The sequence below is a fragment of the Heteronotia binoei genome, chromosome 8 (genome assembly GCF_032191835.1).
Source record: "Heteronotia binoei isolate CCM8104 ecotype False Entrance Well chromosome 8, APGP_CSIRO_Hbin_v1, whole genome shotgun sequence".
NCBI lineage: Eukaryota > Metazoa > Chordata > Lepidosauria > Squamata > Gekkonidae > Heteronotia > Heteronotia binoei.
Window position 1 is genome coordinate 70,838,171 of NC_083230.1, and position 22,443 is coordinate 70,860,613.

At 41.8% G+C, this 22,443-nt stretch overlaps 1 protein-coding gene across 1 annotated transcript; it reads left to right on the forward strand.

Annotated features, from left to right (window-relative positions):
• Positions 1 to 654: 654 nt before the first annotated feature.
• Positions 655 to 17,003, forward strand: AMDHD1 (amidohydrolase domain containing 1). The gene is made up of 9 exons (XM_060245204.1): positions 655 to 1,073; positions 1,373 to 1,479; positions 3,508 to 3,572; positions 5,401 to 5,678; positions 7,728 to 7,953; positions 10,564 to 10,688; positions 12,057 to 12,150; positions 14,231 to 14,391; positions 16,806 to 17,003. The coding sequence occupies exons 1-9, from the start codon at positions 937 to 939 to the stop codon at positions 16,909 to 16,911; spliced, it is 1,299 nt and encodes a 432-aa protein (XP_060101187.1). The 5' UTR covers positions 655 to 936; the 3' UTR covers positions 16,912 to 17,003.
• The last annotated feature ends 5,440 nt before the right edge of the window (positions 17,004 to 22,443 follow it).

Genomic DNA, 22,443 nt, shown 5'->3' on the forward strand with positions numbered 1-22,443 from the left:
GCTGTGAGAGCCCTCTCTAGCCCCACCCACCTCACAGGGTGTCTGTTGTGGGGGAGGAAGGTAAAGGAGATTGTGAGCCGCTCTGAGACTCTTCAGAGTGGAGGGCGGGATATAAATCCAGTATCATCTTCTTCTTCTTCTCTCTCTCTCTGCCATGGCTAAGGTGCCAAAGCATCAATAGCAGCAGCCAGAACTGAGCAGGGCACAGTGCACTGCAGCAGCAAAAGCAGCAGGTGGAGAGGAGAGAGGTGGAGTAGTGGGAAGTGGAGGAAGCCATATGGAATGGGTTGGGGGGGGGGGCAGATGGAGCTGTTGGCTGCAAAGTGCCAGTTTGGGAGAGAGGCAAGTGGAAGGAACGCCCTCTGCTTTCATGCAAGGTACAGTTCTTTCTTGACTCCAAAGTTCTAGAGTTCTACTGCCTTGACTTAGCCACTTTCAGAGCCTCCAGCTTTTGCCCCTACCCCAGAAAGCTTCTGAGAAGCAGCAAGTCCTGCAATGGATGGGAAAGGGTGCCCAATTACTTTTTTAAAAGCCCCCCCAGCTTTTAAAAAAATGTTCACAGGTAATTTCCTTTGTGCAACTTGATCCTGTGCTATAATTAATTGACATATAAGTAATTAACACTATAAGTAATTGACCCTTCTGGGTCACAGTGGGCCTGATTCCTGAGGAAGTGTGCCTAGGACTGTGGTTTTAGGTTTCACAGACAGAACATGCCCCATCGTGCAGCATGTCCTCCTTTTTATACATTTGTCTGAGGAGTTTACAAGGGATAAAAGAGTAATAAATGTTATGTTTGCCCTGGGTGAATGCAGCCAACTGAGAGAGAGCCTCTGACTTGGCAGCAGCTGAGCCTCTCTTCCCTCCCTGCTGAAGCCCGGAGCGTTTCTCCTGAGTTTGTTTAGTTCTCTCCACTTGTTGTGTCTGGGAAGTGACATGGCTGACCAGTATGAACTCCTCCTTGAAGGAGCCCAGCAGCTGGTGCTTGTCTGTACCAAAGGCGAGAAATATCTCCTAGAGTCTGGCATGCAAAATCTGGCAGTCTTAGAAAACGCCAGTGTGGTGATTGGCAAGTAAGTGCGTTTCCTGGATGGGGCAGCTGCTTAGGATTTGCTCTTTCTGGAGAAAGTGGACTATCCAGCATGATCTACCAATGGGTCATTTTTCTTTCCATGTTCATGTAGCTCAAATTACAAGAGAATATAGGATGGTCTGTGTAAAGCAAATAAAAATATTGATCCTTTTACTGTAATAACAGTTGGGGTTTAAAATTGGCTTTTTAAAATGATTCACATTGTTATAACTAGTTGTTAGTTAATGTTGTCTGTCACATTTGAGATGACTGGGGGTTTTGTGTGTTTTTTTAAAACAGAGATGGATATATAAAGGCAGCAGGAGATGTCAGTGCCATTCGCAACCAATTTTCAGGAGTGCCTTTTGAAAAGATAATTGATTGTTCAGGCAAATGCATCATACCAGGTTGGTGTATATTTCATAGTTCATAGTATCAAACAGAAAGTTCCAGAAGTAGGCAGAAATTCTGTATTTTCAGTTAGTCAATCATTATTTCAGCTATTTGTCCTTGGAGTTAAATAGAAATGTAATGGCTTGTTGAGTTTCAAGGCAGAAATATGAAGAGTGCAGAATGGGAAGGGAGATTCTGAGGAAAGGATCTTTTTTTAAATTAATTGATTTGGATTTTGTTCAGCTCACATTAGACTGTGTTGCATGTGTTCATTCCACTGGGCATGATATTCATTAGGGATGCCCTTGTGTGGTTTATGGGTGTCAGATGTCTGAACTGGTATTCATAAGGCTGCTGCTATTTATTTGGAAAGTCAATGTGGTGTAGTGGCTGCATGATGGAGTTAGACGTGAGTTCAAATTCCTGCTCAGCCCCAAAGCTTACTGGATGATCTGTTGTTACTGTAAACCAATTGTTTCCAATGTTTTGACTGCGTTTGTAGAAATGGTGGGATATAAATAAATAATATTTCCCCCACCTAACCAGGTTTGTTGCAAAGATAAAAGGGAAACTGTCAGGAGGATGGGCTAGTTTAAATGCAATGAACAAATAAATAATGATGGCTCCATTCTTATCAACAGCAAGACAGGCAAAAATTAAGTGTCCTCTGCTAAAGTGTGTGTGTATGGATTGTGTGCTGGGCAAGTGTAAAGACTGCAGATCTGCCTGCAAGCAGTTCAGTTCACAGACCAGTAACACTTCAAGGCCATAATTGATGATAATTGCGATCTTCAACTACTGATGTGTTAAAAGCAGCAAAAACAAGAGGCAGCATCTGCTCTGGATTGAGGCTCCTGGGAAGACATGGTTTAAATCTGCCCTTTGCTCTGTTTCTCCAGTTGAAAATGCCCCTTGGGCTGTCATAAGCCCTATGGGGGAAAATAGGTACCCATATTGTGCCTATTTTCTTAACCTAGAAAAAACAGCCAGGGGACATATTTTCAAAGAGTTACCCCACCACTATAGTAAAACTCTGATCCATATTCCCCCACAGTCTATATCCCATCATAGAACAAAATGGAAGTCCAGTGGCACCTTTAAGACCAACAAACTTTTATTCCAATTGTGAGCTTTCGTGTCTGAGGAAGTGTGCATGGGCACAAAAGTTCACACTTTAAATAAAAGCTTGTTGGTCTTAAAGGTGCCACTGGACTCATGCTTTGTTCTAGACCAACACAGCGGCCCACCTGGATGTATCCAATCATATTAAGGAAACTGAAGGATGCAAGTTTTCTGAAGATAAGGCAGCAATTTCTGCCAATTTCCTGTTTCCACTGCAGGTTCCCACTAGGCTTGCCCTTCGACCACCAGAGAAAAAATTGGAGAGGGACTGAGTGGGCTGCAGCTGGGAGGGCACTTTTGTTTTCTTACCTGTATGACTGGATGTGGGCCAATGTGTCTGGAGTTAATGGAGTTCTAGCTCTGGAACTTCAGCATCTTGTGGAATAAGAGGGTTTTGCACCTGCACAGGTTACTATTTTTAAAATTTATAATATTTAAATTCTGTTTCTTTGGTCACAAATCTCAAGGTAGTGTGCATGGTATATGCAGTAGGTCTTAACTGAAGACCAAGAAGACCCTCTGACTGCCTCATCTGCCTACAAACCATATCCTGAACACCAAGCTGAAGGTTACCTAGTAGGCTTATCCATCAGGCTTAGCCGAAGTGTGTGAACACAGCCTTTCAAAGGCAGTTGATATTTAATTACTACCTGGTCCTGTACAGATAAGCATGTCCATCAAAGTGGCAAGCCTAAGCAAGTACAGCTCGCACAATCTTCTTCAATCTTCTTTCAGTTTCTTTCTTCATATAATTGGAAAGCTATGGAACCATAGGCAATTTTCTGACAAAATTATTGTTAGTTTGAGAGTCCTACTGTTTTGTTTTTTAGTGTAAGGATTCATTTTAAATATAAATGTGAAATGTTATGCCTATGCTGTGCATTTTACTGTGCTTTTTAAAAAAACAATGTTTTTACTAGGTCTGGTGGATGCACACACACATCCAGTATGGGCTGGTGACAGGGTTCATGAATTTGCTATGAAGGTAAATTTGTGTGAGAGCAGACATTTTTAAAAAAAATTTACAATTTTTACACATATCCACTTTGCTTTTCTCCAGGTGAATGTTTCTGTAACGTCATGTCTTGTGAGAAGCCATTAATGTTGTGCTATTATACGCAGTGTACAATAGCAGAGCACATGGACAATGTCAGGTCCTTGGCAATTGGGAAAGCAGGAAGAAGAGGCTTGATGTCAAATAATTTAGCAGATGTTTGTTAGCAAAGGGAGAAAAAGAGAACACTAATTAATTCCTAGGTACTTAGACTAGGGATATCTGATGAAGGGAGGATTGACTCCTGAAAATTTTGTTGGTCTCCATGGTGCTACTGGACTTGAATCAAGCTAGGGATAGGTGTCCCCTGACAGAATTCAGAGCACCTAGAGGTGTGTGTGCATGGGAGGCTTGGGGGAGGGTGGAACACGTGAGGCAGGTGAAACTTTATTCTTCCCACCAGTGACAGGATTTGGCACTGTGGCCGTTGCTGCCCTGGCATGAGAGCCTGAGAACAAGGAGAAATAAAGTTCCAGGGATTCTGGTGGAGGGTCCCTATGCATGCCATCTGTGATGCAGAAGTGTAACCCTCACATTTTCTAAATGCTGGAAAGATTTCTTGCCTTGCCTGGAGGAGTTTTTCTTGTTATAACATTCAGCAAGTATGCAAGTAATCATGTGCACTTGGCTTTAAGAAACATAGTTGGTATTGACTGGGGATCTCATATGGTAGACCAAGTTTAGAAGGGATTCCCTGACTACAGAATGTTTGAGAAACATTGAATCAACTCACTCTCTGACAGAATAAGAATAGGTTTTGGAAAGACTTAATTGCAATCAAATTTTAGCCCCAGAATTTGATTTCAGATGCCAGGTCTCTGTCCTGGACCATAAGAAGTAATAAAAGATGCCATATGAACATATACTTTGTGCATCACTGAGTAATTACAGGTCACAATCACAGCTTTGGGTTTAGGATTTTCTCTCTTAGCTTCACATCACTCTTTAGATGTTAACTGCTGGTCTGATAGTAACTTAAGTCATGCTGTTAGTTGGACACATCATGCTTTTAGGGATGTAACCAGGTATTTTTTTGAGCAGGAACACACAGGAATGTAGTTCCGGCTGGCTTGATGTCAGGGGGTGTGGTCTAATGTGCAAATGAGTTCCTGTAGCTATTGATTATTTAGCATATAACTGTAGTGAAGCCTGTAATGATTGAACACAATGTAACAATTTATTACATGGTGTGCACGTTACAAAAAAACCACTGCATATTTCTTACATGCACCAAAATTGAGGGGGGGGGGTTGTAGCAGGAACTCCTTTGTATACTAAGCCAGACCTCCCTCCCCGATGTAGCCAATTCTCCAAGACTTACAGTAGGTCCTATAATAAGAACCCTGTAAACTCTTGAAGGATTGGCTATATAAGAGGGGCGTGACCTAATGTGCAAAGGAGTTTCTGCTACAAAAAAAGCCCTGACCAAAATAAATAAAACATGTGTGCATATGGAATTCAGATGACCAGATTTCCTTTGAGTAAAGACTAAATGATAAAAGATTCATTTGTTTTGGTAAAAGTTGGCAACTATGACTTTGCAATGTTTTATGATTTGTTGGTCATTTAACTTCTGCATTTTTCAATCTTTGAGGAAAATAAGGCTGCAGTGTTAGCTACATGGAATAAAGTCCACAGTGCCCCTTCTTCCCTGAGGCATTCAGCAAGGGAGAAGGGGACTCTTGTAATCACATGTAGTTGCAGCATAAGGTGATTTTCACCCAATGATACATGTTTATCAGATTATTTTGCTTCTAAGTTGGCAGGAGCTTCCTACATGGATATTCATCAAGCTGGAGGAGGAATACATTTCACAGTGAAGCACACTCAGAAAACCTCTGAGGACGAGCTCCTCCAGCATTTCAAACAGCGGCTGCTCCGCATGCTTAGAGGTGGCACCACTTTCGTTGAATGCAAAAGTGGATATGGACTAAACCTAGAAACAGAAATTAAGATGCTCAGAGTGATTGAAAGGGCCAGGCAAGAACTGAACATTGGGATATCTTCTACCTACTGCGGAGCTCATTCTGTTCCAAAGTAATATAATATTCTTCCTTGTCATTTAAGCATCATACTATAGCACACTGTCTCTGATTTATGTATAAGAATTATTTGTGTGAGTCATTATTTGTATTTATAAAAAGAACCTGTGGGAAGTTGAGAGGCAAAGTGCAGAATATATCTCCATTATGGTTTATGAGTGATTGTTCTTCAGAATCAGAATGCTGATCACTTACAAACCAAGCATTCCAAAAGACAGTCTCTGTTCCAGTAACTGTTCATGGTGTTCATGGTCTAGCAAGATCAGCTGAAGAAACAGATGCTGGTGTTCCAACCCCCAGTTCTTAGTTTACATTTTCCAATTAAATTAAAGTATTTAAATCCCATTGGCTCTCAGTTGCTATCAGAATGGTCTTTAAAAATTCTGTAATAGTGACTTCAGGCATGGTGAATATATGTGAGAATGGAACTTCCTGTGTACTATCTTGGAGAGAGACACAAGTTCTTATTTCAGTATGATGGATGATGGATACCTGCTGTTCCCATTGCATCTTTGTACTGTCAGAAGTTTTTACCTTAATCCAGCTAAATCATGAAAAGCAGAAAGAAGATCTCAGTTAAGTTTTTGGTAGAGAGGATAGAAATACATTTTCAGTCTGATCCAGGAGTTTTTTACAGGTAAGAAAATTCTGATGTATACACAGAACTTGTTGGAGTGAATTGCACCCATTTCAATAGAGGAAACAGATCTAGAAGTTCTTTGTGGATTAGGACACTGCTTTGTATTTTTATTATATTTTATTCTGCTTTTCAGACAGAAAATACATAGTACTATTGCCCAGAAATGAACCATGGGTCTTGCCATTAGGGTTATAAAGCAAGGACCAAACAAACCTTTGTTTAAAAGTCAGGTGCAGGGCACCAATTCTGATCAAGCCCATAGTGCAAAGGGATTGACCTTTACTCCTGCACAATTTCCCCACTTTGAAACAGTTCTTCACCATTACCTGTATATTTGTTACAGTGCTGCAACTAGTGGTTCTGTGGAGCCATATCAGGTGAAGAAAACACTCCTGGAAGAAAGAAGACATGCTAGGTGCTTTGTAAATCCCACATTTAGCGTGGTTTGGCTGTGTGTGACAAGCTAGACATGACACTGAGAGATCTGTGAATGACTCTTCTACTGGGTTTCTAATTGTAAATAGCAACTGTGGGAGAGTCTAATTCAGTTGGGGCTATGACATGGAGAAGTGAGCATTTAATCTATTTGCACAGGGGGGTGTTTTGAGCAGGAATACACAGGAATGCAGTTCTAGCTGGCTTGGCACTAGGGGGTGTGGCCTAATATGCAAATGAGTTCCTGCTGGGTCTTTTCTACACCCCCCCCTGTATTTGCATAATCTCAGCCTCCTCCCCAATGCTGGTATAGTATCTATATAGTTCCCCCACAGAGCAAATCTTCATGCTATTGCCCTAATTCAAAAGGATTTTCAAAAATAACTAAAAAGCAAACTAGTTTGGCCATTAGAAACAAGATACAGACAGGAAGGGGAGTTGAGGGAAAAGGTATAGTAGATAAGAGCCCCATGGTGCAGAATGGTAAAATGCAGTATTGCAACCCAAGCTCTACTCTCAACCTGAGTTTGATCCCAGTGGAAGCTGGGTTCAGGTAGCCAGCTCAAAGTTGACTTAGCCTTCCATCCTTCCGAGGTTGGTAAAATGAGTACCCAGGGGGTAAAGTGTAGATGACTGGGGAAGGCAAAGGTGTATTCCTGTGTATCCCATTAAAAAATCTACTGTGAAAATGTTGTGATGCAGCGTCACCTCAGAGCCGGAAACAGCTGGTGCTTGCACAGGAAATACCTTTACCTTTAGTATAGTAGATGCTATAGTTTATTTCAAATATAGCTGCCCTGGTAGCCGTAATTGAGCAAAAAATTGGTATATAAATAAATAAATAAGGGGGTAATAGGAATATTACTAAATATCAAAATTATGTCACACTGTTTACTTAGACAAGGTAAAACCCTCAATATGTACAATGTGATTAATCTTGTGGGGATTTGTTCTGTTTTTGTATAATAGGGACAAAAGTGTCCTTGAAGCTACTGATGACATTATCAACGTCCAGCTTCCCAAACTGAAAGAACTTGACCTTAATGGTGAAATACATGTTGACAATATAGATGTTTTCTGCGAGAAGGGTGTCTTTGATCTAAATTCTACCCGAAGAATTCTTCAGGCGGGGAAAGATCTAGGGTTACAGATTAACTTCCATGGGGATGAACTCCATCCAATGAAATGCGCAGAGGTATTTCTTTATTAAAGCAATACAAAAAATCAGTTTGGTTTTGAAGCTTGAATTCTCAGACAACCTCACAGTCCTGAAATACTAACCACACTAATACATTTATGCAATGAATTACAGAAATGTAACAAGCAATATAAAAGGGAGATAAGTTAGAAAGTTGGACTTTTGGACCTTTGCTGATAGCTTTTCATGGCTGACTTCAAACATTTACTTTGCTTATCTTTTCTGAGTGAGATAAAATTAAAAAAGGACATCTAGTGGAAATGGTGATAGCATTGGTGGATAGTCCTATTTTGTACTGTTTGTGTGCCATTAAAATCCTGTAAAAGGTACAGTCTTTTGTCATTATAGTACAATAGATGTCCTGTTGCAGTGTTTTTGGAGATGTAATCTTTATTTATTATTACTCACTTCTATAATTGTAAGTATGATGTACAGTTCAGTCAAGCCAAAAGATTTAATGTCCATTCACTTTTGTTCCTGGTAATTGTCCATGGATTATTAAGAAACAAGGGGGTCCTGCAAGGAGGGGGATTCCTGGAGGCAGGATGCTGCTGCCCTGTTTGCTTGGCCACCCCCTTTGCTCCTCCTCCTCCCTAGTTTGCCTGCAGGGCTGGCCTTCCACTAGGCAAACTAGGCAATTACCTAGGGTGCTGGTCTTCTGGGGCACCAAATTGGGCACCCTCATGTGACTCGGTGACATTATCAGTGCAGGGGGAGGCACGTCAGAAGTTAGCCTTGCCTAGGGTGCCAGACAGTCTAGGGCCGGCCCTGTCTGCCTGCTTCCAGCATCACTGTCTTGCAGTGGAAAGAGAGGAGGGGCAGTGGTGGCTCCCCCTTCTCCCCTTTCTTGCCTGCCCATCTGCAGTTTCATCACTTCCACAGGGGTGATGGGGCTCTTGCACTGCTTGCTTTCTTGTCATTTCCACCTACCCACCTGTGCTGTTATAGGGAGGCGGCCTACTCTACCCTCTGTCACATTCTCAGGGTGCAGGCAGGCAGGAGTCCAAAGACAGTCAAAGTCCAGGGAGTCAAGCAGGAGCCAAGTCACGAATGCAGAATCACAAACCGGAATCAGAAGTCAATATCCAAAAGTCAAAAGGTCAGGGTGCCAAGGAAATCAAGCAGGTCAGGATCAGGAATCAGGAAGGAGCATGGATGCAAGCCAAAGAATAGACTTGTTGCTTCCACAAGGTTACCAGGTCCTGGGTGGGAGCTATAAGGGAGTCTCAATCAGCCTGCTCCCTGGGTGGCAGTGACTCTGCTAGAACTCAGGGCTGAGAGATCTGAAGCATCAGCGTGCCTCATGTCTTCACTCTGAAAGTTCTTTCCGGAGCCTGCTTCGAACTCTTGAGATGGGAGGAGGAGAGCTTAGAGGAGACTGATCATCAACAGCTGACACTGGTGCCTGGAGAGTGATTGATGGACCAACTGCTGTTTGTTCAGCTGAGGAACTGGCTGGCAACTCTTCCAGGTCTGTTAAACCTTCCAGCTCCTCCGACACTGGTGCCCAGAGAGTGATTGATGGACCAGCTGCTGTTTGTTCAGCTGAGGAACTGGCTGGCAACTCTTCCAGGTCTGTTAACCCTTCCAGCTCCTCCTCGTCAGGGCTCATGACACCTTCCCTCCTCTTCCACCCCTGCATGCCTGCACATTTACTGCATAGTGTTGGGGGACAGTGGCTTCCATTGCATCCACTCCTCCCCCACTCATTTGTCACATCAGAGCCTCAGTGTTGGAGGTGGGCATGACTCCCATTCTTCCCCCCCTGCCCACCTGCCTCCTGCAGTGGTCAGAACATAGTTGTGTGTGCTTGTACAGGCAACTGTTGTCCATTTTGCAGTTTATTGTTACCCTTTCTTTTTAAAATATAGTTTGGGGTTGTGTTTTTGTTGTGTTTGTTTTGTTTTTTTGCAAATCTGGATGGCTCCCTTTCTTTGTAGAAATATCTCCCTTCTCTATACATGGTCTAATCCATAGATTTAAGTATCCACAGATGAAGCCATGTTGAGAATTATATATATATTGATATTCCTAAATGTGCATGCAAATTCTGTATGGCTGTGCTGTCATATTTTCAATACCCCAAATAAGGGACTGTGTTTTAGCATTCTTCCTGTAACTTACTGCTGTTCCAGTTTTACAATCAATTATTTGTATAGGTCATGATTCGTAAAATACTGGTTTTGATTGAGTTTCTCAATCCCCCATCTCTTTTTGAAATTGAAGCATGTTTCAAAAGTCTTTTTTAATGTGGCAAGAGAATTTGGTGTTTAAAAGAAGGGAAAGCTGAAAGACCCAAAGGGAGTGACTGAAATAGCTCTAAGTCCTATTGGTTGTGCATAGCAATATTCTAGGTACTTCATACAGTTTATGCCAATATTAATTAAAGGTCCTAATGTGTGATTAATAACATCCATGCAGCATAAAAACTTTCTTGTAATGTCAGCTTAAAAATTTATAATTATTTCTTCTAAAAAAGCAAACTGCAAATTGATGGGAAGGTGAACAAACTGTATGGAGATTTGATAGAAGCTAGATGTCACTTTGCCTTTAAAAATGTTCTCTGTTGGTAATTTTTCAGTGCAGTCTGTTTTGCCATCTCTTTAGCTTGGAGCTGACCTAGGAGCCCAGGCTATAAGTCATCTGGAAGAAGTTAGTGATGAAGGTATTACTGCAATGGCCCGAGCAAAGTGTGCAGCTATCCTGTTGCCAACCACAGCCTACATACTGAGGTAGACTCTAACATAGTTGTATTGCCACTGAATTGGTTGACTGAAAATGGGCTGCCACCGGACATCCTACAGAAGCTGGCGGTCATAGTCAGACCCCAATACCGCCAGACTAGACTGAGATAGCGTACTAGTTTTTAACTTGATAAATATTTTATGGTTTTATATGTTTTATGGAATTGACTGTTTTTATGATACTGTAAGCCGCCCTGAGTCCGCTTGCGGAGAGGGCGGGATATAAATGTAAAGTAATAAATAAATAAATAAATAAATAAACTGTAGCCCCAAGTGCATGCATGAAGGAGCAGGATCAGTTCTGCTGGCCTTTTCCCCTTTCCCAGCTTTCCATAGGCCACCAAACATCCAAATGTAATGCCATCAAATCTCCAAATGCAACCTACACATTTATAGGTTGCAGGCATGATCTGTACCCTGCAGAGATACAAGGTACAGATTATGTGGGTAGAACCTAGGCAGATAAGTTCAGTTGGGGGCAGTGCCCATGCCTCTATGGCTATATCAATGCATCTAGTGAATCATGCAAAAGTATTTAAATTAAAAATATTCAAATTATTAATTTGAATGTGATGACTTGTGGATGAATGCTGATAGGATATTTTGAGATAGTGCACTGACAAAACAATTATCGTGATTCTGTGAAGTGCTGATGTTTCATAACCTTGAAAAACAACATTGCAGGGTGGAAGCATGAAGTGGAAGGTAGATTACTATTCTTTCTACTGCTATGCAATGCAAGTGGCATAAAAATACTTTTAAAAACCATTGTGGATATAATTGGCATTTAATAGATGAAAAAGTAATTTTTTAAAAATTACATTACAGTACCCACAAATCTGTGGGGTGGCCATTCTGACACTAGAAAGCAGTGAGTTTAGCCTTTCTGAGAGTGAGTGGTGTACCGCTTCTATTCATATATGCAGGAGGGAGCAATGCTGGCATAACATGGCAGAGGGTCCCTCTCTTTTACCACACAGTGCAACCGTACCCATTCTGTGATTGTGCAAAGGCTTGGATCCTGTATTAGTTCCCATTCAACAAATCAAAGGGACATAATATAAACCAAGCCTCCATCCTGTCAGGCACCCATGCAGCAAGCCAGGCTGATGCTGGAGTATATCTCTGATTGCCTTGCCTTTTGCCCTTTGTAATGACTTCAACCCTAGTGCTTATTGTTGTTCAATGATAAGATGCTTCTTTAATGACTATTATTAGATGCAAAACTATTTTCCAGAATATGCAGACATCTCAAAACTGGCATATAGATAAAGCTACAGCTTTTCTGTACATTGTGTGTATATGCGGTATGTTTTATAGTGCAGTTTGAATGGTTATGATTCCTTTTCTTTTCAGACTAAAACAGCCTCAAGCTAGAAAAATGTTAAAAGAAGGAGTGATTGTTGCTCTTGGCAGTGACTTCAACCCTAATGCTTATTGTTGTTCAATGGTAAGCTGTTTCTTTATTGACCATTATTAGATGCAGGTGGGTAGCTCTGTTGGTCTGAAGCAATAGAACAAAGTTTGAGTCTAGTGGCACCTTTAAGACCAACAAAGTTTAATTCTGGGTGTAAGCTTTCATGTCAGAAGTAAACTTATCTTGGTTTTAAAGGTGCCACTAGACTCAAATTTTGTTCTGTTATTAGATGAAAAATTATTATTCAAATGACTGTGAAGTTCTATAAACTAGTCAGGCTGCGGTCACACTCACCATTAAATCCATCCCTAACCCGTCACTATTATACCCCGCAGCTTTTTTACAACGAATTTCTTGATCAGACATCCCTCCATCCTTCAATTGTAAGCAGCGTTGGTCCCGTCGCTGGTTGATCAGAGGTCTCAACCGGACCTCATTTTTTGAGATGGCATTCCACACTCGCGCAAACGCAGTAGGTGGGATAGTGTGCTTGGCTTTTTTTTTTTAAGGTGGGCAATCTGCCCCCCCCCCCATTTAAACACCCAGAAAGGAAGGGGAAGCCCAGGAGCTCTCTTTGCTGTCTCTCCGCCTGGCGGGGAGACAGCAAAGGTGGGCGATCTGCCTCCCCCCCATTTAGGAAAGGTCCCCTGTGCAAGCACCAGTCATTTTTGACTTTGGGGTGACGCTGCTTTCATGGCAGACCTTTTACGGGGTGGTTTGCAATTGCCTTCCCCAGTCATCTATACTTCCCCCCCCCCCCAGCAAGCTGGGTACATATTTTACTGACCTCGGAAGGTTGGAAGGCTGAGTCAACAAGTGCTGGCGCAATGATATCATTTGGCGTGGGCTCTCACAGGGAAGCGGATATGCGCTTGCGACGAGTCGGCTACAATGGAGCGTTCAAACATAGAAAGTACACGCGGGAGTCATTGGAAGCATTCTTATTCCGGATTTAATGTACTATAAAAAAAGTCCGCGTCTCAGTCGTGGCAGTTCGGGACACAAACGAGCCAACGACCATTGCCAGATGCTGATGTTTGGACAACTGCATAAAATCTGACATGCATCTGGCATTCATCCATGCCCATTTCGTCAGTTTATGTGCGTCTGACCTCGGCCACAGTATACCATCTTGCTTCTTTGGGAATGGACGAAGATTTTCTTTGCTTTCTGTGCTTGTATACAAGGTGAATTTCATTATGTGGAACTGTTATAAGTAGAGTGTGTTTACTAATACAGATAAACCTGGCATTTCGTGTAGAGGCAGATAAAGTCATTTTCAGGCAGCAGGACCCTACCCAAACTTCCCAGCTGGAAGGTGCAGAAATGGGAGCAATGGAAGGTCCCCTTTGTCCTCCACATCAACTGACAGTCAAGACAACGCTCTTGTGCTGCCAGCCAGCCAGTTAGTGCTCCATGGGGATGGCACTGGACTGTCCTTTCTTGGTCAGGGATGAGGCTAGCCTGGTGACAGTCTCAGCCTCAGCTCCACTACGGGGGCCCCATGGGAGGTGGGGCTGCAGGCAGACTATAGGGCTGGTTCCTGAGGAAAGAAGCAAGCTACTGGGCATCTAGTGGGGGCTATAAGCAGTTAGCAGGGCTTGTCTCTGAAGCAGAGGCAGCCCTTCAGACAGGTAGTGAGGAAAGGCATGTGGCTTAAGGTCAGATGGAAATATGTCCAGGCTAATGAGAGCTTTCCTCTAATCCCCAGGACTTTGAGATCTCATGGGTGGAGGATGACAGCTCCAGTTCTCCTCACTAGGCCTAGCAGACCTTCTAGCCATAGGAGCAGCTGTGATGGAGGCGCAAATGGCATCCATATAGTCCAGAAATAATGTCTGCTCTAGTGAAGCTTTTGTGCAGCTCAACAATGCTTCTACATTTGTTCACTGTAATGTGTACAGGACTTACTAGAGGACAGGTGATATGCACAGAGCTTTCTTTGAGCAGCACCACACAGGAATGCCATTCCAGCTGGCATGGCACCAGGGAGTGTGGCCTAATATGCAAATGAGTTCCTGCTGGTCTTTTTCTACCAAAAAAGCCCTGGATATGCAATTAGTACTATCCATCTGTATGGTAACTTCAGATTTTGCTTTCCATTTTTTCTTAGCCCATAGTAATGCATTTGGCCTGTGTAAACATGAAGATGTCCATGAAGGAAGCTTTAGCAGCTGCTACCATCAATTCTGCTTATGCTCTTGGAAAATCCAACACCCATGGCTCCATAGAGATTGGCAAACAAGGAGATCTTGTTATCATTAACTCACAAAGGTAAGAACGTATACTGCTGTTTGAGGTTTAACCAGTATATAGACAACTATGTAAACAGAAATGAAAATGCTGCTCTCCGGGTTATTTATATGTCTGTATAGAACAGCATTCACGAAAGCTCATGATACATAAAATCTTCTAAAATGTAAAGCTGTTGTGAATGGCAGCTAATATAATAAGAGTATGAAGACAGCAATAATAAAAATGAAACAGTACCAAACGAAACAACGCTGTAACCACCAGAGTCTTGAATGAGTATGCTTATTTAGCACAATACCTGAAAGATGATTTCATGGATGGTTTCAGTCAATAAGCCTTCCACAAGCACAACCAGAGAAAAAGCCTCTCTCCATTTTAACCCGTCTCACTTCAGTGGCACAAGTATCTAGAAAAGTGCTTCTGAATTATGTACATTATAGATATGAGGTACATTATCTAGAAAAGTGCTTCTGAATTATGTATATTATATAATCAATTTTATTGCATCTCAGACCAGTTGAAGCTTTTCACTCCCTTCATTCTGCAATTCACTCCCTCCATTCTACAGAAGAGAAGAGGGAAACAGCAATTCCTGATTATGACCATTTTTGCTTTGTTTTGTGGCATTTTCCAGGCCTCACTACAACTATGACCTGATGTCATGAGCTGTGTGAGAACTCTAGGAAAAACAAAGTCCATGTTCCATACCACATATAGTATTAAACTTAATATCCTTACTTGTGTCTGTACAAAGTACATACAACATATTAGGCATTAACAGCACTCTTGCCTATTTTGGTTAGTGTCTCAACAGCCTTTTTAAAAACCCACGTTATAAAACTTTCTGCTGCTGGTAAATTTTAGTCAATGATAATATGTGTAGCTCTTTTATTTTTTTTATTCATTTATTAGATTTATATCCTACCCTCCTCGTTGAGGCAGGCTCAGAGTGACTTACAAATCAATAAAACACTACATAAAACCAATTTAAAAGATATAAACATAACACAGTAAAAACATTAAAAAATACAGGTGCTATATCAGACAATGATGGTATCTTTAATGATGGTGGAAGACAGCATGTCGTTTTGAATCTAATTTCATAGTTTCATGTAGACCTCAGATTGGATCTGTGCTGCATGGTGGTTTAAATGTTAAGACAACAGATTAGCAAATCAGATCTATTCATCTGCTTTCCCAATGGTTGCACAGACCACTTGGACCACTGAGGATGGTGTGGAATCCAACATGAGACAAGCACCTGCTGGACTGCCACTCCATTCCTGGCTTCACTAGGAACAGCTGCCAGTCTTGGCTTGTAGATGCCTTCTAGGGTTGCCAACTTAATTACTATTAAAATTCTGGTGCTTGACTGAGATTTTAGAAGCCCTCTGAGAGAGCTGAATCTAGACCAAGGCTGGAGTTGGAGGTCAGGAGTTTGGCAGGGGATGTTTTTTGGCAGGGGATGTTTTTTGGCAGGGGATCCAGTTTCTGCAAGGATGAAGACCAGCACAGTAGTTTTCAATACAGCCCTTGTGTCTACGTGTGTGTACAGCCTTTGCTTTCATGTGTGTGTGCAGAGTGCTGTCAAGTCACATCTGACTCATGACACCACCAGCGAGTGGCTTTCATGGCAAGTGAGAAGCCGAGGTGATTTGCCAGTGCCTTCCTCTGCAGAGTCTTCCTTGGTGGTCTTCCTTCCAAGTACCGACCTTGCTTAGCTTCCTTGGTCCTTGGGCTAGACCAATGTCACCTTCCCTGTGCTTGGTGCATAGGACCTTGGTAGAAGGGTTCAGATCAGCATATAACAGTAACTGCAATGCCCAGCTCTGAAGAGGGGGAGGTGGTACAAAAGGAAAACATAAGTCAGTGAGAAACTGTGTCACCAACAATTGCTGAAGCTAGGCTCTTCTGCTAAAGCAAAGGCCTACATAGTAACTGCTGGACTGCATGTTCAGGAAGAAGATCTTGTTGCAAATAGAATGGGGAGAAATTGGATTCTCCTATGTGTCAAGAGTTCCCTGCTCATAGAAAGCTAGACCTTTAAAGAGAGGAGGATGAGATAAGGGTTATAAAATAAACTTAAGAGGAGGAGCAGTAGCTCACATTAAAGCACATTTCCATCCAGAAGGTCCCAGGTTCAATTGTTGGCATCTCCCATTAAAGGATCTCATATAGCTCATCCAGATCATGGGGGAAATCTTTTGCCTGAGGCCCTGGCAAATGGCTGCAAGTCAAGACAGACAATATTGACCTTGATAAAGCATCTTCATATACTTGGTATGGGACACTTTCTCCCTGATGTGCTAGCTTTTTATATGCAGTTTGTTTTTAACCAAGCTTTCAAGTATATAATCCTCTGTTTGCATTCTGCATGCTTTTTATTGATCATGTAGATTCACTCTTCTTTGGTTTTGTTCTTTATTGTTTTTAAGGTGGGAGCATTTGATATACCAACTTGGAGGCCATCAGGAACTGATTGAGTATGTGATTGTAAAAGGAAAAGTGGTCTATAAAAACAGCAACACTTTGGATTACTAGGGACTTACTGTATGTCTGGTTACAGCTAAGTGATACTGAGGTGTTTCTGATTCTAAAATATCGAGAGGTTTGTATTTGTATTTGACAAATGTTTAATAGTCAGTCAGTCAGTTTATTGCGGCTCTAAGCCAATCGACAGCAACAACACAACTCATCAATAACAGTACAACACAACACCAAGTTGAAATATAACATAACAATATAAAACTTGTACATCTATCAAAGTGGTAATAAAATTAGCTGACGTAGGCAACACTTAACTAAAAGCATCTTCTTTCAAATACAGACAGCATTAAATTTCTTCCTGTCAAGGTCGGTAACATATAGAAACTTAGCAAGATCCAAAGAAAGTTGATCACTCCCATCCCCTAAGAGGAAGTAAATGGTTTGGGCCTTATTTAAAGATTCAGCTAGCATTAGATGGTTCCGCAAAAGTCTGTACCTTGCCTCTGTATGGAAAAGACAGTTCAGAATAAGGTGGGAAACCGTATCGACCTCCTCCAGGCCGCACGGACAGATCCTGTCTTCTAACGGGATCTTGTGGAAACGGCCCCTCGTTTAATAGTTACTTGGTGACCCGGCACTTTATCAGCATTGCTTAGTCTGGATAATTCACCCATCTTCCTAAATGAAAAGTTTGCCTGTCTGACAAAATGTCAGTAGCCCATTTGTGGATCGGGCTGGTAGAACTTTGAGAGCACAAACAGAACAATCAGCTGGCCACACGTACCCTCTCACCTCTCCTTTGCCTAATGATACAAAATGTAGGACATCAGTGGCTGCTCTTCTTTGTATTTGTATTCATGAAGGCCATATTCTCCTTCTGTCTGATATCAAATAAACCTGTATGTATATCAAAAGCTGGCTCTGGTTTTGTATACTGATGTGTATATCTTCTTGAAACATCTTGTATATCCTTTTGTATACTAAGTGTACATCTTGGGGAGAAAAATCAACAATAGCTATATCACAGAGCATCAAATATTCTTAGGGTTGCCAGCTCTGGCTTGGGCAATACCTGGAAATGGAAATACCATTTTCTCTGGGGGTACTGATCTCTGGAGCCTGGAAATCACTTGTAAAAAAAAGGAAGTATCCAGCTTCACCTGGAGGATGGCATTCATGCATATTTTTCAGAGTATTTCACAGCACAAAGTTCACCAGCAATTTTTGGGCAGCAAATGAGAGGTTACAATGTCTGGAATTTGAAGAACCGCATAACAAAATATTGATCTCATAGAACAGTTGTTGAGATAATAAGCTTTGAACAGAGAGGTCACCTGTTTAAATCGTGTCTCATCTATGGTCTTCCTAGGCAGTCTTAGGCAAACCACTTTCCTCCAGTTATCTATAGAGTGGAAAAGCTACTCTGTTGTACACAGAATTGCTGTGACAATATATGTGAAGCCCTGTAAACACTGAAATTACTTTATAAATGCTAAATATCATCATTGGGTTGGATCCAAAGGCTCCATTGTTAATGGAGGAGCCTCCTTCAGTGGAGTGAATGGAAGAGGTTTGTTTCAGCAGTGCTGGGATCCTCATACCAGAAGCTTCAATATTAGTGGTGCAGAAACTTTGGATCTAGCTCCATGGTGTCTGTTGAAAACTCAGCCCCATGTTATGTAGCGGTACTATGAATGCTTTTTTAAAAAAATGTCATGATTGCACAAAAATGTTAAATTGTGATAATTAATTTTTTAAAAGATGAACAACTGCATTGAGTACACAGTAATTAGCATGTGTGCATGTACACACAACAAACAAGAACTGATAATTATTGATTCAGGAATGCTGCAGCAATCTTAGAAAATAACTAATTAAGATGGGAGCTGAAGGAAAGGAGCAAGATATAGGAGGAGCTCTGAGATAACTTGATAGCTCTTCGACTTTTCAAAGTAGATACCCTAGCAATATAATTGCTTATTAAATTTAATAAAATAATCATAAACCGGATCTTAAAAAAAATAAGATAATGACTTCAAAAACAATGAAATGCAAAAGAAAGCAGTAATGTTTAGATGTCTGCGCCACACTAAATGACTCATATAAAAGCAATAAATACAAAGAAACAGCTAGGAAATCTGTCAGGTACACAAATAATTAAACCACAATATGGGTATACAACATTAAAGCATTTGTATAAGTAATTAGTAAAAAATGTTTTGCTTGTGAACTAAAATGAAATCCAGTGCAATCTTAAACATGTCTACTCAGAATCCTACTCAAATCTTTCCAATGGGGCTTAGTCCCAGAAATGTATTGTTGGAATTGCAGTGTAATATATGCAAATGTCCCACAGCTGAATTTGATGTTATGATTGGTAATCATTTCACTCTTTCTCTGAGTCATTTTATTATGTAGCCTCTGCAAAAGTACTGCTCTGTAGTGTTCTGAGGTGATATGTGTTAAGCTGCCTCCTAGCCTTCCTTATTTTTGCTGCCACCAAAAGCTCTTGCCTTAGAATTTTTAGTTGGACCAAAAGCACAGGGTGGCTTAGTAACGTATGGTAGAATGACAGAATAGTTAGTGGATGGAGGTGGTTCTTCTTATTATTTTTGTATATTTTAGGTGTGTGTGTATATGTGTGCATGTGTGTCTGGATTTGGAAGTCATGTCGACCTCTGATGACTGATCCCTACTGGGGACCTATCCTCTTGACTGAATATTTCAAGGAAGTCTCCCAATCAAAAACTAACCACTGATAACACTGCTTAGCTTCCAAGATCTGATGAGATTGGGCTTGGGATATCCAGGTTGGGGAGTGAGGGTGGTTCTGAGGTAAAACGGGATCCTCTACTCCAAAATAAAGTTGTTTTTCTTAAATAGAGTTTATAAGTATAACAGTGTAACAGTTTCTGTATGGCTAACAAGCTTAATGGTTTCCACTAGCTACATAGCAGACTCTAAAGTTCCTTAGCCACATAGGCTTATTTTCCTCACTTACCACTTAGGCTTATAACTTCCATAAAGAATGCAAATTTCTTAACACTCTGTACAGCAACTCACTCAATCTCCCCTCTCTCATCCACTGCTCAGCACTCACAAACCTCTCTGAATAAAACAGTCAACTTCATTGCCTAGGGCACAGCTACCATCCAGTCATAACACACTTCATTCAGTCATCCAGTCCCTCTGGACTGCAACATACACATTAAAATCTAGAAATAAACAAAATATTTACATAGTGAAAATACCACACAACCCCTTCTGAAATTCTCTTGGTGCATGGGAGCTAATGCAGGGTATGCAACCTGTATCACTGTGGTAGAACAGAAGACCCAGAATCAGCCCCTTAGCTAGAGGCCACATGGGGAGGGAGCCTCAGGGGGGCTACTTAGAAGGGGCCAATGGGGGTGAGTGCAGAAAGCTGGAGAGGCTGGGGGCCATCCCTCTCCCTCCTGTGTGATTTAAAGAGCCTGATGATCAGCAGATTGGCAGGACCTTTAAATGGCATGGGAGGGGCAGTGGTGCAGTTTAAATCAGATAGGAGGGGGTGGCCATGGGAAGGGGGTGAGGGGCCCCCAAAACTTATCAGGGGGCCAGGCCTCGTGGACCGCTGGTTAGCTATGGGCCTGCCCAGAATGCATATGAAGACGCCTGCACTAACCCCAGTATACATTCCTCTTCATTTCAATGTTTAAAACTGAGTGGAAAAGAATTATAATGTGACCTCCTCCCATTTGCTCCAAATCTTCCAGTGGTTTCAAAATGGATAGGAGGAGCCATGTTGCTCCCTATCTAATTTTTATTTTAATTTTATTTTCCAGAGTGCTTCTTTCTAGTCTTATGCTTTTGCTGTTGCATTTGTCAGGGTAACAGAGAGAGCAAATAATATCCAGGGAGGTCTTCTTTGCAGGACTTTTTTTTTAAGAAAAGACCCAGCAGGAACTCATTTGCATATTAGGCCACACCCTGTGACATCACCGTTGTTTTACACAGGGCTTTTTGCAGAAAAAACCCAGCAGGAACTCATTTGCATACTAGACCACACCTCCTGATGCAAAGCCAGCTGGAACTGTGTTCCTGCTCAAAAAAAGCCCTGCTTCTTTGTAAGGTGATTTCTTGCAGAGGAATCCCCTCCAGCTTCCAAATTTGACATGACTGCCAAATTTCAGTAATTTCTATTACTGAAGAATGTTATTCCATATAGTTTGCATTATTTCCATTAAGTTCCATACAGTTCTGCAGTGAGGGAAGCAGCTGTTTCTAAACAGTTGCTCCCTGCCAATGCAAGATGATGCCTCCTAGGGTGAGGTCAGACGTTCATAAAACCCCGCTACAGGCATGAGTGGAGTCTGGAAGCATGTCGGATTTTAAGCGGTTGTCCAAACGTCAGCATCTGCGAATGGTGGTTAGCTTGTTCGAGTCCCACGTTGAGACGACTGGGGCGCGGACTAATTTGATACTGCTTTAAATCCGGAACAAAATTCTTCTGACGGTTCCTGAGTGGAATTTCTCTGTTTGAACGCTCCATCGTTGGCGACTCGTTGGAAGCGCACCACTGCTTCCCTCCCAAAGCCCCCTGCAAGTGATATCACTGTGCCAGTGAATGAGCGAGCGAATGTTGGCTCGATAAATCATTTACCTGCCCCTATGTCCGGAAACAAAACTCACTTTTGAAAGTAGATGTGAACTGATTTGAATTCCTGGGTTTTTTTCTGCACACGTAGTGCTCATGCTGGAAAAGTAGTGCCAATGGACTAGCAAAACTGTTAGTGATCCGACCCATTTAAAAGCGACACGTTGCAGATAGAGGGCATCACTGCACCTGTGCTAATGCAGATTGACATCTCATGAAACGAGGTCCAGTAGAGCACTCTGATCGACCAGCGACGGGACCCACACGGGATAGAATGGGAGCCTGGCTGTTGTCTGATCGTAAAATTGGTTGTGCGGATTATAATAGAGGTGCTTTGCAGATGGATTTAATCGTGAGTGTGACTGCACCCCTAGGATCTTTTGAAGATCTTTAGTCCAGTGACATGGAGGAAATTCAGCACCAGGAAACACAAGGGTACCACCTAGGGAATTGCTGTTAAAACATCACATGATTTTCCTTTTCAGTTCAAATGGAAAAAGCACCCCCCCCCCTCCCCAATTCTATTAATTATACAATCAAAACCATTCTTCTTGTTCTATAAAATGTGGAAATTAGAAGCTGCTTCCTGAAGGCTATAATCTGGCCAGAAGTCAGAAACATCAAATGAAACATGACAAGAGATTATAGCTGTTAATTTCTTTTGAACCATAGGGCCTCCAGTATTTGTTGCTGCCTTGCTGACATCTCAAAATACAGTCATCAGGTTCAGACTATATTTTTTTAAAAATTCAATATTTCAGGGATTCTGCAGGAAAAAGAGGCGAGGCCAGTACAGGCATCTTCAGCTTTATTTTTCCCCCTTTATTTTTCCCCTTTCCAGATGGTAGCCACGTTGGTCTGTAGCAGAACAGCTACATATGAGTCCATTAGAGTACCTTAGAGACCAACAAGATTTTTGGGGTTTGAGCTTTTGAGAGTCAAAGCTCCCT

Excerpts from the sequence above, each read along its gene's own strand:
- AMDHD1 (XM_060245204.1), top strand. The coding sequence starts at position 937 with ATGGCTGACCAGTATGAACTCCTCCTTGAAGGAGCCCAGCAGCTGGTG. Across the intron at positions 1,074-1,372 it reads GCCAGTGTGGTGATTGGCAA|AGATGGATATATAAAGGCAG; the intron begins GTAAGTGCGTTT and ends TTTTTAAAACAG. Across the intron at positions 1,480-3,507 it reads AGGCAAATGCATCATACCAG|GTCTGGTGGATGCACACACA; the intron begins GTTGGTGTATAT and ends TGTTTTTACTAG.